The sequence below is a fragment of the Dipodomys merriami genome, unplaced genomic scaffold (assembly GCF_024711535.1).
Source record: "Dipodomys merriami isolate MVZ:Mamm:240054 unplaced genomic scaffold, mDipMer1.0.p SCAF_1, whole genome shotgun sequence".
Classification (NCBI taxonomy): domain Eukaryota; kingdom Metazoa; phylum Chordata; class Mammalia; order Rodentia; family Heteromyidae; genus Dipodomys; species Dipodomys merriami.
This window is the reverse complement of record NW_027202270.1, coordinates 90,772,648-90,788,654: the sequence shown is the minus strand read 5'-3', so window position 1 is coordinate 90,788,654 and position 16,007 is coordinate 90,772,648. Positions and strand designations below refer to the sequence as shown.

General features: G+C 45.3%; 1 protein-coding gene across 15 annotated transcripts in view; it reads left to right on the top strand.

The window, feature by feature from the left end:
- The window catches only part of Slc7a7 (solute carrier family 7 member 7), a 60,427-nt gene that overhangs the window by 32,808 nt on the left and 11,612 nt on the right, over window positions 1-16,007 (top strand). For all 15 annotated transcript variants that reach the window (XM_070024922.1, XM_070024940.1, XM_070024886.1 and 12 more), the window contains 2 exons: window positions 13,162-13,287; window positions 14,867-15,011. In XM_070024922.1, coding sequence (XP_069881023.1) covers window positions 13,162-13,287; window positions 14,867-15,011 — 271 coding nt within the window. The remainder of the gene's footprint in view (window positions 1-13,161; window positions 13,288-14,866; window positions 15,012-16,007) is intronic.

Sequence of the window (16,007 nt, the reverse complement as noted above, 5' to 3'; positions counted from 1 at the left end):
TCAGGAGGCTACAGGTAGGATAATCTAGGTCTGAGGTTGGCTCTGGGGAAAAAAAGAGACCCTGCCTGAAAAATGACTACAAGCAAACAAAGACAAGGGTATAAAGTACCTAGCTAGCAAGTGTGAGGCCCTGAGTTCATACCCCAGTACCAGTACCATCAATTTATTTATTTTACTTTTCAAATTTTATCTTTGGACAATTAAAAAGAGTCATGACTATAATACTAGTTACTCAGGCAGCTAAGATCTGAAGGCATGGTTTGAAGCTAACCCTGGCAGGAAAGTCTATGAGATTGTTATCTCCAATAAAAAGCCAGAAGTAGTAATGTGGCTCAAGTGGTACAGCAGGAACCTTGAGTGAAAAAGCTCAGGGACAGCCGGGCGCCGGTGGCTCACGCCTGTAATCCTAGCTACTCAGGAGGCTGAGATCTGAGGATTGAGGTTCAAAGCCAGCCAAGGCAGGAAAGTCCATGAGACTCTTATCTCCAATAAACCACCAGAAAACCAGAAGTGGCGCTGTAGCTAAAGTGGTAGAGCGCTCGCCTTGAGCTGAAGAGCTGAGGGACAATGCTCAGACCCAGAGTTCAAGCCCCAGACCCAGAGTTCAAGCCCCATGACAGACAAAAAAAAAAAAAAAAAAAAAAAAAAAAAAGCTCAGGGACAGTGCTGTCTCTGTCTCTGTCTGTCTGTCTGTCTTTCTGTCTCTCATACACACAAAACACACACACACAGATGCAGACACAGGCACACACAAACATAAATATACAAGCCATTTTGATTTTACAATAGCTCAGAGATTAGGAAGAAAAGTAAAGATTTTTCTTCCTATTTTTAAGAAGATGGAACTTTTCTCTTGGCAGTCGGGGATAGTATCCTCAAGCCCAGCTCTAACTGACAGTCCTTTCTTTCCAACCCAAGGTTCCAGATTTGCTTGGCTGGAAGGAGTATTTTATACTTCCAGATCATAGGGTAGTTATGGATGGCTGAGGGGAGGGCAACATACCCTGAGTTGGCTAGAAAGACTGGAAAGAACTTCGGATCTGTATGGATCTGTCTGAAGCTTTGACCACGTGTCCTCAGGCAACTTTTCCTGACCAGAACAACTGACCTCATATACTCAGGGCTACTTAGGTAGAACAGCCTTATGCTGGGCCTCCACCTGACTTTTGCTCTTTGAACCTTCTACTTGGAAGTCAGTTACTTCTCTCGGAAAGGTTTTCCTAAGAGCCATCATGGAGCCAAGTTGGAGGTAATTTCCCATGATTATCTTAGCATCAGATGCTTGCTTTCTTTCCTTCTTTCTTTCCTTCTTTCTTTCTTTCTTTCCTTTCTTTCTTTCTTTCTTTCTTTCTTTCTTTCTTTCTTTCTTTCTTTCTTTCTTTCTTTCTTTCTTTCTTTCTTTCTTTCTTTCTTTCTTTCTTTCTTTCTTTCTTTCTTTCTTTCTTTCTTTCTTTCTTTCTTTCTTTCTTTCTTTCTTTTTTTGGGTCCGGTTGTGGGGCCTGAACTCTGGGCCTGGGCGCTGTCCCTCAGCTCTTCAGCTCAAGGCTAGCACTCTACCACTTGAGCCACAGTGCCACTTCCGGCTTTTTTCTTTTTGCTTATGTGGTGCTGAGGAATGGAACCCAGGACCTCATGCATTCAAGGCAAGCGCTCTACCACTGAGCCACCTTCCCAGCCCCCCTGCTTTGTTTCTTTCTTTTGTGGGGTCAGTGTGAACTTGAGATAGATTTTTTTTTTTACCAGCAGTAAGGCAGGTAGAACTGTGTTCTGATTTGAGCCTCAAGACCCTTGAGGATGGGCACTGGTGGCTTACACCTTAATCCAAGCTACCCCAGAGGCTGAGGTCTGAGGATCTCAGGTCGAAGCTAGTTAGGGCAGACAAATCTGAGAAACTCATATCCAGTTAACCACCAAAAAGTGGAGATGTTGCTCAAATGATAAGAGCACCAGCCTTGAGTGAAAAAGCTCAGGAATAGTGTAAGGCCCTGAGTTCAAGTCTAGTACTCTCACAGAAAAAGATGGCTCTTGGGGAATCACTCTTGATCTCTTTTTTCCTCTGTTTTCTTTCTCTGTGCTTCAGAAGAAGACAGAGGTTGGAGAAAGATCTGGTGGTACATTGGAATCACCTAGGGAGTTTTAAAACAAGACTCCCAAATCCTCATCACTCCACTCTCTCTAGCTGAGTGCAGAGAAAACCACTCCTCTTCTTCCCTTCCTCCTCTCTCCCCTCCTCCCTCCTCTTCCTCCTTTCCCTCCTTCCTCTTCTCCTCCCACTCTTCCTCCTTCTTGTCCTCCTCCTCCTTTTCCTTCTTCTCTTCCTCCTCTTCCTCCTTCTCTCTCTCATCCTCTTCCTCCTTCTCCTCGTGCTCCTCCCTTTCTCCTCCCACTCCTCCCCCTCCCCTTCTCCTCCTCCTCCTTCCTTCTCCTCTTTTCTCTCATTCCTTCCTTCCTTCCTTCCTTCCTTCCTTCCTTCCTTCCTTTCCTTTTTTTGCTTTCCTCCTCCTCTTCCTCCCCCCCCATGTGTGTGTGTGTGTGTGTGTGTGTGTGTGTGTGTGTGTGTGTGTGTGCATACTAGAACTTGAACTCAGAGCCTGAGCACTGTCCCTTAGCTTTATTGCTCAAGGCCCTACCACTTGAGCTATACCTCCATGTCTGGCTTTTTGATGGTTTATTAGAAGAGTCCTATAGACTTTTCTGCCTAGGCTGGCTTCAAATCATGATTCTTAGATCTGAGCCTTCCTGAGTAGCTGGGATTACATGTATGAACCACTAACATCTGGCCAGATATTCCAGTTTTCTGAGCCACATAGGACTAAGAGCTTGCCCACACCAATTACGCCTATAGACTGCTGCCCTTCTGATTGCTGTGGGATGATGAATGAATGAAGACTCCTGAGATATGTTACTTGCTGTTGAAATTCAAGGTAGCAAGCTGAATTTCAGATATATTTTTTTTTCTTTTTTTGGGGGTGGTGGTGGGGGGGTCCGGCCGTGGGGCCTGAACTCTGGGCCTGGGCACTGTCCCTCAGCTCTTCAGCTCAGGCTAGCACTCTACCACTTGAGCCACAGCGCCACTTCCAGCTTTTCGTTTTCTGCTTATGTGTGCTGAGGAATCAAACCCAGGGCCTCAAGCATGCAAGGCAAGCGGTCTACCACTGAGCCACCTTCCCAGCCCCTCAGATATATTTTTCATCTCTGTCACTCAATATGTGGGGGAATAAAAGAGGTAGAACTCAGTAACTTGTAAATTATAAAATGCCAGAAAGATGGCCTGGGGCAAGGGACAGAGCAGGTGATTGAGAGTGATTGAGAGTGGTATTTAATGCTACTTCCCTAACATGTGATAGGCTCTCAGGGTTTGTTTTGTTTTATTTTGTTTTGTCTTTTTCTGATCAGTCAGGCGCTTGAACTCTGGGCCTGGGGTCTGTCCCTCAGCTCTTTGGCTCAAGGCAAGCACTCTACCACTTGAGCCACAGCACCACTTCCAGTTTTCTGTTTTTATTGGAGACAAGAGTTTCACAGTCTTTCCTGCCCGAGCTGGCTTTGAACTGAGATCCTCAGATCTCAGCCTCCTGAGTAGCTAGGATTACAGACGTGAGCTACTGTCACCTGGCTCCGGTGAGAATTTTATCTCCAATTAATCACCAGAAAAGCAGAAGTGATGCTGTGGCTGAAGGTGGTAGAGCACTAGCCTTCAGCAAAATAACTCAGGGACAGCACCCAGGTCCAGAGTTCAAGTCCCATGACTAACTAAAAAAAAAAAAAAAAAGAGAAAGAAGCCAAACAGTAAGACTTTATATAGAAATTTTAGAGGCAGGGAGAAAAATGCAAAGATAAAGGAACAATTAGAGTACTTCAGAGACTATTAGATATTACATAGCAGGAAGAATAAAGGCACAGAGTTGCTCAGTATTTCTGGATATGTATCTAAAACACTTCAACAAAGCTGATGGTATATTTTACCTTTTATGAAATAATTTCTCAGCTACCAGTGATAGGACTAGTGATAGTGGAAGCTTATACTTGGTTCAAAAGTGATGGATGTGCTAATTGGTCTCACTGATTTTCCTGCTTTAGCTGTTTTTAAACTGGGTTCTCCAAATCTCAGCTTCCTGAGTAGGTAGGATTATAGGCATGAGTCACTGGTACCCAGATCTATTTGGATTCTTTTTTTTTTTGGAGTTCTATTTTGATTCTATTTTGGATTTTTTTTATTTGTCAGACATGGGGTTTGAACTCAGGGGCTTGGGTAGTGTCTCTGAGCTTTATTGCTCAAGGCTAGCACTCTACCACTTCTGGTTTTCTAGTGGTTAATTGAAGATAAGAGTCTCATGGACTTTTCTTGGCTGGCTTTGAGCCATGATCCTCAACCTCCTGAATAGCAAGGATTATAGATGTGAACTATCTGCACCTCACTTACTTGGATCCTTTTGATTGCAGTGAGAGAGATGATGATGATGATGATGATGATGATGATGATGATGATGATGATGATGATGATGATGATGATGATGATGTTTATTAGTAAAAAAAATTTTTTTTGCCAGTCCTGCGGCTTGAACTCAGGGCCTGGACACTGCCCCTGAGCTTCTTTTGCTCAAGGCTAGTGCTCTACCACTTAAGCCACAGCGTTACTTCCAGCTTTTTCTGTGTATGTGGTTCTGAGGAATCAAGCCCAGGGTTTCATGCATGTGAGTCAAGCACTCCACCACTAAGCCACATTCCCAGCCCTATTTCTGACTCTTTGGTGATTAATTGGAGATAAGAGTTTCTTCCTGCCCAGGCTGACTTCAAACTGTAATCCTTAGATTTCAGCCTCCTGAAATTTAGCTAGGATTACAGAAGTGAGCCACTAGCACCCAACTTGTCTTCTGTCTTTGAAGGACTTTTGTGATTACATCTGACCCTCTCTAGTTTAAGGACAGGTGACTAGCAACCTCCATTCTGTCTGCAGCCTTCATTCTCCCTGGTGAATGGCTCACACATTTCAGGCATTTGGATGTGGACATTTTGTGGGAGTGGGGAGGATTGTTCTGCCAATTACAACTGATAGCTTTCTGAAAAAGGTGGTTTCTAAACAGGCTGGACTGATAAATTAGAGTTGATTCTTGCCTAAATTCTAGACTTATTGGTTAAGACTAGTTAATCCATAGGCTCATACCCTTAATCCTGGATACTGTGAAGGCTGAGATATGAGGATTATTGTTTGAAGCCAGCCTGGGAAGAAATGTCCATGAGACTGTTATCTCCAATTAACCCACAAATACTGGAAGTGGAACAGTGACTCAAGAGGTAGAGTACCAGTTTTGAACAAAAAAGGCAAGTGAGAGTGTGAGGCCCTCAGTTCAAGCCTCAGTAATGATGGGGACAGAAGGGGGGAAGACTGATTAGCCTATATAACTAATATCATCATCATCATCATCATCATCATCATCATCATCTTCATCTAGTTAGCAAAATATGAGGAAAAGAAAGGGAGATCACTGTATATAGCCACTAAATCAAGCCATACTAACTTAACCTCATTTTGGGGTTCAGTAATGAAAATTTCTTTTTTTTGGTGGTACTGGAGGTTGGACTCAAGTTCTTGTGTTTGCTAAACATGTGTTCTCCTATTTGACCTATGCTTTTAACACTCTTTGATCTGGATTTTTAAATTATTTTTATTTTTTTTTTGGTTGGTCGTGGGCCTGAACTCTGGGCCTGGGCGCTGTCCCTCAGCAATTCAGCTCAAGGCTAGTGCTCTACCACTTGAGCCATAGCTCCACTTCTGGCTTTTTCTGCTTATGTGGTGCTGAAGAATTGAACCCAGGGCCTCATGCATGCAAGGCAAGCACTCTACTACTGAGCCACCTTCCTAGCCCTGACTGGATATTTCTGAGATAGAGTCTTGCTTTTTTTTTTTTTTTTTTGTGACAGTTCTAGGGCTTGAATTCAGGGCTTAGGTGCTGTCCCTGAGCTTTTCTGCTTAAAACTGATGCTCTACCACTTGGGCCACAGCTCCACTTCCAGATTTTTTTGAGTAGTTAATGGAAGAGAAGAATCTCACAGGCTTTCCAGCTCAGGCTCACTTTGAACTGTAATCCTCAGATCTCAGCCTTCTGAGTAGTTAGGATTACAGGCCTGAGCCACTGGCAAAAACCTCAGGGTCCTGCTTTTTTGCTGGCCTAGACTGGATTCATCCTACATAGTTGGGATATTGGGGACACACTATGCCCATCTTTTCTTCTTATGTAAGCTGGCCTTGAATGACAATCCTCCTGATCTCTGCTACCCATAGCATAATGTACAGAAAGATTCATGCACAAATCTCTAGTATGATTCAGTGAATTTTTTCCAAGTGAACACACATGGGGGGGTGGGTCACCAAAACCCATATCAAGAAATTGGCATTGGAGTTGGATGCTGGTGACTCACTCCTATATTCCTCAAGAGGCTGAGATCTGAGGATCCAAGTTTGAAGCTAGACTCTTATCTCCAATAAATCAGCAAAATGCCAAAAGTGGAGATATGGCTCAAGTGGTAGAATACTAATCTTGAGCAGAAAAGCCAAGTGAGAGTGCAAGGCCCTGAGTTTAAGCCCCAGTACTAGAAAAAAAAATTAAAAAGAAAATAAGAAAAAAGAAAGGAAGAAATTGGCACTGGGAACTGGTCTTGTAATCTCAGCAGTCTAAAGACTTAAGGTAGGAGGATTGAGAGTTTGAGGTTAGGCTGACTCAGAAGGAAGTGAGGAAGGAAGGAATAGCACATCAGTTTGAGGTGGGAAGAAAAGGAGTGGTAGTTAATGAGCTCAGAATGAGACTGCTGTCTACAGCATTGACGTTTTCTGTGTAGATTCTTCCATCTCCAGGGAAACTCTGATTGGGGTTAGGGGTGAATGCAGAGGGGAGTCAGTGGTGGAGAAGTCATATTCGCCTCACAAAGGGTTGAAGAAAGTGAGCTTGCATCTTAAAGGAGGCAGAGAAAATAATCTGTGCTAAGAAGGAGCACCAGCTGGAAGGGGGCTTGAGTATCTGCAGCCCTAGAGAAGCCAAGAGAAGCCCAAGACTGTTAGCTAGAAGTTATGGGCAGAAGCTTTGGATTAGTGGAAAGAAGAGTTAAAGTCTCCTTAAAAAAAAAAAAGTGGGCTGGGAAGATAGCTCAGTGGTAGAGCGCTTGCCTTGCATGCCTGAGGCACTGGGTTCGATTCCTCAGCACCACATAAGCAAAAAGAAAAAAGCCGAAAGTGGCGCTGTGGCTCAGGTGGTAGAAGTGCTAGCCTTGAGCTGAAGAGTTCAAGGACAGCACCCAGGCCCAGAGTTCAAGCCCCATGACTGGCAAAAAAATAAAAAATAAAAAAGGCATAAGTTAGCCAGGTACCGTTGGTGGCTCATATCTGTAATCCTAGCTACTCAGGAGGCTGAAATCTGAGGATCACAGTTTGAAACCAACCCAGGCAGGAAAGTCCATGAGACTCTTATCTCCAATTAATATGTATGTGTATGTATTTTTTAAAAAAATATTTATTTTTTTGTTGGTGTGGGGCTTAAACTCTGGGCCTGGGTGCTTCCCTCAGCAATTCAGCTCAAGGCTGGTGCTCTACCACTTTAGCCACAGCTCCACTTTCAGTTTTCTGGTGGTTTTATTGGAGATAAGAGTCTCACGGAGATTCCTGCTCGGGCTGACTTTGAACTGTGATCTTCAGATTTCAGCCTCCTGAGTAGCTAGGATTATAAGTGTGAGCCACCAGCAGCACTGTGCTCTTATCTCCAATTAAACACACACACACACACACACACACACACACACACACACACTATCTCCAATTAAACACACACACACACACACACACAAAGCTGAATGTGGAGCTATGACTCCAGTGGTAGAGGGTTAGCCTTGAGCACAAAAAGCTTAGGGACAGTGCCCAGGACCAGAGTTCAAGCCCCAGGACTGTCACTAAAAAAAAAAGAAGATAAGTTGTCTAATACAGTATTGTGAGTTTGTAGATAGACCCCGGGAATTTGAGGTAGAAAATGGATTAAATAGTAGCCGTATTTAAATTTTGTGTGTTACAGTGTTACATGTTTAAAGCTATCAGTGCAGGGAGGATTGTATATTTCATGTTCTTTTCAGAAACTGTTTAGTTTACTTTGTTATCTAAACTAAACCTGGGCACCAATCCACAGAGGACCTGCTAGCATTGTTTCTTTCTGGATCAAATGCATCTGATAGTTTCTGGGAGTAGGACTCATAGGCTGGATCTGGTCTGATGATCCAATTTAGCAGCATCTTTTTAGCTCTTAAGATGTCTTTATCTTCCTCCTCTTCCTCCTGGGATTATAGCGGGAATGAAGCTGCATTTGGGTCAAGGGTTAAAGGTCACTTAAGGATTTGGCCTAGTGTTGGATAGGGATTAAATGGCCCCTGGAGGTATCTCTGTCTCTGTATGTTTTTGTGGGGTACAGCATCTCTATTTTTTTTTTTTTTTTTGTCGGTCGTGGGGCTTGAACTCTGGGCCTGGGCGCTGTCCCTCAGCTCTTCAGCTCAAGGCCAGTGCTCTACCACTTGAGCTACAGCGCCACTTCCGGTTTTCTGGTGGTTTATTGGAGATAGGAGTCTCACGGTCTCTCCTGCCTGGGCTGGCTTTGAACCGCGATCCTCAGATCTCAGCCTCCTGAGTAGCTAGGATTACAGGCGTGAGCCACCAGCGCCCGGCCCAGCATCTCTATCTTTGAGATTAATTTGCATCAGTCTCTATTATTCTGAGCCTATGGTCCCCTCCTGTTTTGAAGCAGGAGATTAGACTCCTCTTGAAGAACTGTACACTTGGCTGACTGGTGCCTGGTCAGCTGTATTGGCTGGCCTGAGGATAAACAGCTTGGTCAGCACTGATACTCATTTCCTGATTCTGTGGCCAGTAGGTTATGGAGGAAGCAGGGCTCTGGGGAGTGAGGGCTAGCTCTCTTTAGGCAGTTCCTTCTGTTCCCTGGCTTCTTTCTGTAGGATTTCCTGCTGCATTCACACTGTGCCCCTGTACTACTCAATACCAAGAACAGATCAGGGTAGGGTGATGGGGGGGCGGGGAGGGAGAATCCTAGAGGTTAGAGAAGGGATTCTTATCGATGAGTATGGAAGGAGAGAAGCAGGAGGGATTAAAACAGAAAAAAAACCTCTATAGTCATAGCTACTTAGGAGACCAAAAAACAGAAGTGGAGCTGTGGCTTAAGTGGTAGAGTGCTAGCCATGAGTAAAAAGAGCTCAGAGACAGCATCCAAGCCCTCAGTTTAAGCCCAAAGTACTGACACCAAAGAAAAAACAGAACTCCTATATATATCCTCATTGCAGAAATTGCTGTAGTAAAGGGTAATAAATTAATCGGTTGTTCCTACTTTTCTCTGTCCAGTTCTTCTTTGGGCAGATCTAAGAAGAGAATGCTATGGTTGTTAGCTTCAGACTTTTTTTCGTGTGTGTCAATACTGGGGTTTGAACTCAGGGCTTAGGCTTTGTCCCTTCTTCACCCAAGGCTGGCTGGCTGTTACTTGTGTCATACCTCCACTTCCAGTTTTTGCTGGTTAATTGGAGATAAGAGTCTCACTGACTTTGCTGCCCTGGCTGGCTTGGAACTGTGATCCACAGATCTCAGCCTCTTGAGTAACTAGGATTATAGGAGTGAGCCACTGGTGTCTGGTTCAGACTTGTTTATACCTGTGCATTCATGCGTGTGTGTGTGTGTGTGTGTGTGTGTGTGTGTGTGTCCGTCTGTGTGTCAGTCAGTCCACGTGTCTTTGTGTGTATGTCCTGGGGGCCTGGGCATTGTCCCTGAGTTTTTTCGCTCTAGGCTAGCACTCTTTTTTTTTTTTTTTTGTCGGTCGTGGGGCTTGAACTCTGGGCCTGGGCGCTGTCCCTCAGCTCTTCAGCTCAAGGCCAGTGCTCTACCACTTGAGCTACAGCGCCACTTCCGGTTTTCTGGTGGTTTATTGGAGATAGGAGTCTCACAGTCTTTCCTGCCCGGGCTGGCTTTGAACCGCGATCCTCAGATCTCAGCCTCCTGAGTAGCTAGGATTACAGGCGTGAGCCACCAGCGCCCGGCTAGGCTAGCACTCTTATCAGTTAAGCCAAAGCTCCACTTCTGGCCTTTTGTGTGCTTAATTGCAGGTAAGAATCTCCTGAACTTTGCTGCTTGATTTGGCTTTGAACATCATCCTCAGAATTCAGCCTTCTGAGTAGCTAGGATTACAGGCGTGAGCCACCAGCACTGGGTTGGCTCAGTATCTAAGATTATTGCTCTTTTGTGTCTTCCCATATAAAGAGTTGGGGGCTTGGGCTGGGGTGAGGTTGTGTGTCCAGCAAGTGCCCTGTGAATGGAAATGGTGAAGATACTGTGGGGCAGAGCAGGGCAGAGACCAAATACATAAGCTGATTTAGGCTGAAGTGTCTATGTTGGTGAACTAGCATTAGTCCCTTCTGTTCTATTCCAGTTGAGTGTTGGGACACACAGTTACCACACAGGCTAAGCTGGAATGCATATGAGGGGTTGATGCACACAGCAATGTCACTTGCACCAGATGTTTGAGTGGGAAGGTTGGCTTGCATTGCTATCACAAGCCACCAGCCAAGGCTGGAATTAAGGGGCAGAGGTTACATATGGGGAGAAGGGGAGTGCAGACTGTTGAATTGCTGGAGGTGGAAGTCCAGGTAGTAAGGGAGGGATGACTGGCTGAGCCTCAGCTGAGGAAAATCAACATATCTGACAGATTTGTGGAGGGCAAGATACAGGCCCTTTGGACATGTAGGATTCCTGAGGAGACTGTACACTTGTGTCTTTAATTATTAACTTAGCACCTGGATGGCCTAGAGCAGTGGGTGCATTTTTGCCAAGCCTTGTGATAAGGTTTAGTTGTTTATTGTCTTGTTTATTAGGCAGAATGGCAGGTGTTTGAATAGGACTGGAGTGCCCTTCTCAGGAAGAGCTGGAAAGAATGTAGGAGGGAATAGAATGGGGGTGGAAGGCAGAGTAGCTGTTCCCAGAGGCCAGTTTTTCCTGCTTTTCACAACGAAGTAGACTAGATAGGATCTCTTGCTTTTGCCCTATGTGGGCCTGAGACCATAATCATCTTCATCCATAGCTAGGATTGCAGGCACATATCAGCTTACCTGGCTTTGTAGTTGAGATGGGAGAGGGGTATCTTGTTAACACTTTGCTCTGGTTGGCTTTGAATTGCGATTCCAGGTTGGTACCACTATGCATGGTGTTTCAGTTGCTGAACTGAGGGAGGAGCCATGAAGTGGCTTACCATGCCGCCTGGGGTAGCTGTGTGCATGGACTTCCCTACAGTTGACAAAGGGGCTGAGAGACTTGGAATGAACATAAAAGTTTTTCTTCTGACTGGCTTCCATCTATGGGCTTCCCTTCTTGAACTTCTAAAATAATGGAGTATAACTTTTCTGGGGGAAAGGAATAATGAAGTTAATGGATTTCTTGGAGATGATTTTTAGTTTTTGGTGTTAGGGTTTGAACCCAGGACCTCAGACTTGCTAAGCATATGATCTACCGCAGAGCTACACTTTAGTCCCTTCTCTGAGATTTTGTTTTTCCCTTCATGCTTTCTTTGGTCAGTTGTGGGGCTTGAATTCTGGGCACTGTCCCTATGCTCTTCATCTCAAGATGAGCAAGCCCTCTGCGACTTGAGCCACAGCCCCACTTCTGGTAGTTAATTGGAGATAAGAGTCTCACAGACTTTTCCTGCCCAGGCTGGCTTTGAACCACGATCCTCAGATCTCAGCCTCAGCTAGGATTACAAGTGTGAGCCACTGGCACTCGGCTTTCTTTTGAGATTTTGATGAAAGATAGAGACTCTTTTATTTTTATTTATTTATTTTTTTTTTGGGTCCAGTCGTGGGGCCTGAACTCTGGGCCTGGGCGCTGTCCCTCAGCTCTTCAGCTCAAGGCTAGCGCTCTACCACTTGAGCCACAGCGCCACTTCCGGCTTTTTTCTTTTTGCTTATGTGGTGCTGAGGAATCGAACCCAGGGCCTCAAGCATGCAAGGCAAGCGCTCTACCACTGAGCCACCTTCCCAGCCCCCGAGACTCTTTTAATAGACAAGTGTATATACTCAGACATATTAACAATTGGCTAGAAAATTTCAGGCCTTGTTAAGAACCTGGCTCTAAAGGTGAACCATGAATTTTACTGCAGCTCACCCAGGTAAAGGGATTGACTGTACTCCAGAGTACAAGGATGTGAGGAATGTGTATTGTTCAAATCAGGAGAAATGCTTTGTTTTCATTCTACAAGAACTGCTCTTAGCTGTAAGAATTTTTGCAGGCTCAAAACAAGCATCTAAGTTGGCAGGCAGTGGCCTCCATCCTAGTCCTTGACCTTCTTCCCTGATCTGCTGGTCCAGACCCTGGATAAATCACAACAGGACTCCTCAAGGTCAATAGTAATATCATGGAGCCCAAACTCCTAGTGCCTGTATTTTATTTTTATTGTGCCAGTCCTGGGCCTTGAACTCAGGGACTGGGTACTGTCCCTAAGCTTTTTTTCTTTTGCACTCTTACCATTTGAGCTACAGCTCCACTTCAGGCTTTTTTGATGGTTAATTGGAGATAACAGCCCCATGAACTTTCCTGCCCAGACTGGCTTCCAACCATGATCCTCAGATCTTATCTTCCTGAGTACCTAAGATTATTGCTCTTTTGTGTCTTCCCATATAAAGAGTTGGGGGCTTGGGCTGGGATGAGGTTGTGTGTCCAGCAAGTGCCCTGTGAATGGAAATGGTGAAGATACTGTGGGGCAGAGCAGGGCAGAGACCAAATACATAAGCTGATTTAGGCTGAAGGGTCTATGTTGGTGAGTGATCTTGGATTTAAAAATTGCTTGGGAGCTGGATGCTGGTGGCTCATTCCTATAATCCTAGCTACTCAGGAGGCTGAGATCTGAGGATCATGGTTCAATGCTAGCCCAGGCATGATCATGAGACTCCAATAAGCCACCAGAGAACTGGAAGTGGTGCTGTGGCTCAATTGGTAGAGCACTTGCCTTGAGCTGAAGAGCTGAGGGACAGTGCCCAGGCCCAGAGTTCAAGCCCCATGACCGACCCAAAAAAAAAATTGCTTGGGAGTCTGAGGCTCTCTGAGTGGGAAGTGTCAGGCACCAACTGATATTACTTTCCTTTCAGGTCTTTTAACCTTCGTTAACTGTGCCTATGTCAAGTGGGGAACCATGGTGCAAGATTTCTTCACATATGCTAAAGTAGTGGCGCTGATTGCTGTTATCATTGCAGGCATTGTTAAACTTGGCCAGGGTAAGAAATAACATTTGTTATGCATTTTTTTTGGTGGATCCCATTCATACATACTTTGTCCCTTATTTAATCTGGGTGTCCCAAGATCCTTATTTAGTAGGCCTTATTATTATTATTATTATTACCATTATTCCCTTTTTGTGTGTGTGCTGGTATTGGGGCATGAACTGAAGGTCTTGTGCTAAGCTTTTCCCACTGAAGGCTGGTGCTCTACCACTTGAGTCACCCCCACTTCTGAGCTTTTACTGGCTATTTGGAAATAAGAGTCTTAGATACCTGTCTGTCCCAGCTGGCTTTGAACTGCTGTTCTCAGATCTCAACCTCCTGAGTAACTAGGATTACAGGCATGGGCCACTGAACACCTGACCTTATTTTTCCCTTTTTTTACCAGCCAGGAAATTGGCTACAGAATCAAGTCTCTTGGCTAAGTTCCTAGTGTAGGGAGGCTGAAATTTATACCAAGGCAGTCTGTCCTTTAGCTAAGAGGTGTCTTAGCAAAGAGGCTGCCAGACATGTTCAGGGAATTGGCTGTTAGAGATTGCTGTCAGTGATATTAGTTTGACCTTTCTGCCCTTGGAAGTGGGTAAGGTCAGAAATGACCTCCTTGTATTCACTCCTTGCTAGTTTCCAGCTATGAATTTACCCTACAATCACTCTGTTGACTTGGATGGGCATACTGAGGCCTAACTTTCCTCTACCCTGTGTCTACCCCTGGCTAGTGTAAAGGGGAACAGGACCCAGGCATCCTGGAGAGCAGACAGAATACTGCTCCTGTTCTCTGGCCCTTCTGTTCTGTGGTTGTTAATTATCTTGGAAAGCCACTAGGAGTTTGGTGTGGGTCTATAATTCTAGCTACTTAGGACTCTGACATCTGAGGATCCCGGTTTGAAGCTAGCCCAGGCAGGAAAGTCTGTGACACTATTATCTCCAGTTAACTACCAGAAACCTGGAGGTGGAGGTATGGCTCAAGTTGTAGAGTGCTAGCCTTGAACAAAAAAGCTAAAGGACAGTGCCCAGGCCCTGAGTTCAAGCCCAATACACTCCCTCCCTTCCCCCCCCGCCCCCCATGGGAAAGCATGCACTCATATGCGTGCTACCTGGGTTTTCCTGTTGGGATCCCATTATTCCATCCTGGCCTGTCTTCTGTTCCTTTCTTTCACTGTACTCTCCTATTAGAGGTGTTCTAAGCCATTTATCTGTTTCATCACTGTATTCTACTTTCTTTCTTTCTCTCTCTCTCTTTCCTTTTTTCTTTCTCTCTCTCTCTCTCTCTCTCTCTCTCTCTCTTTCTTTGTTTTTTGGGTATGGTCGTGGGGCCTGAAATCTTGGCCTGGGTGCTGTCTCTCAGCTCTTCAGCTCAAGGCTAGCGCTCTACCACTTGAGCCACAGTGCCACTTCTGGCTTTTTTTTTCTGCTTATGTGGTGCTGAGGAATCGAACCCAGGGCCTCATGCATGCAAGGCAAGCGCTCTACCACTGAGCCACCTTCCCAGCCCTGTATTCTATTTCTCTATTGGATCATCTCAGGGTTGGGGGAGCAGGCCACTAATCCTCTGCTTTCCATTGTTCTTGGGTTCTAGGAGCCTCAGCTAACTTTGAGAACTCCTTTGAGGGTTCATCATTTGCAATGGGTGACATTGCCCTGGCATTGTATTCAGCTCTGTTCTCCTACTCTGGCTGGGACACCCTCAACTATGTCACTGAAGAGATCAAGAACCCTGAGAGGTAGGTACCTCACTGCTGATTTCTCATAGCAACGCTATCCATTAAGTTAAACTCCTACTGTGTGGCTGCTGCCTCTGGTATAATTTCATCAGCATAATTTCCATAAATGGGAGGGCTAAGGCCCAGATTGAATTTGCCCAGTATCTCAGGAACTGAACTGAGGCTTGAACTCTGGGCTTGGGTGCTGTCCTTGTGCTCTTCAGCTCAAGGCGAGCACTCTACCCTTAAGTCACAGCGCCACTTGTGGTTTTCTAATGGTTTATTGGAGATAAGAGTTTCACAGAGGGCTGGGAAGGTGGCTCAGTGGTAGAGCACTTGCCTTGCATGCATGAGGCCCTGGGTTCAATTCCTCAGGATCACATAAGCAGAAAAAAAAAGTCTATGACACTATTATCTCCAGTTAACTACCAGAAACCTGGAGGTGGAGGTGTGTCTCAAGTTGTAGAGCGCTAGCCTTGAGCTGAAGAGCTGAGGGACAGTGCCTAGGCCCAGAGTTCAGGCCCCACAACCAGACCCTCCCCCCCCCCAAAAAAAAAAACAAAAAAGACTTTCCTGCCCGGGCTGGCTTTGAACAGCGATCCTCATATCTCAGCCTTCTGAATAGCTAGGATTACAGGAGTGAGCCACCGTGCCCAGCGAACTGAGCTTTCTTGGGCCTGTCTTGCAAAGTCCTTTTTTTGTGTATGCTAGTACTGGAGTTTGAATTCATACCTCTGAACTTGCTCAGCTTCCTTGTTCAGTTAGCACTCTATTAGTTGATGTATGTCTTCTTTTTTTTTTTTTTTTGTCGTTCCTGGGGCTTGAACTCTGGGTCTGGGCACTGTCCCTCAGCTCTTCAGCTCAAGGCTAGCACTCTACCACTTGAGGCACAGTGCCACCTCTGGTTTTTCTGGTGTTTTATTAGAAACAAGAGTCTCAAGGACTTTCCTACCTGGGCTGGCTTTGAACTGGGATCCTTAGATCTCAGTAGCTAGGATTATAGGTGTGAGTCACCAG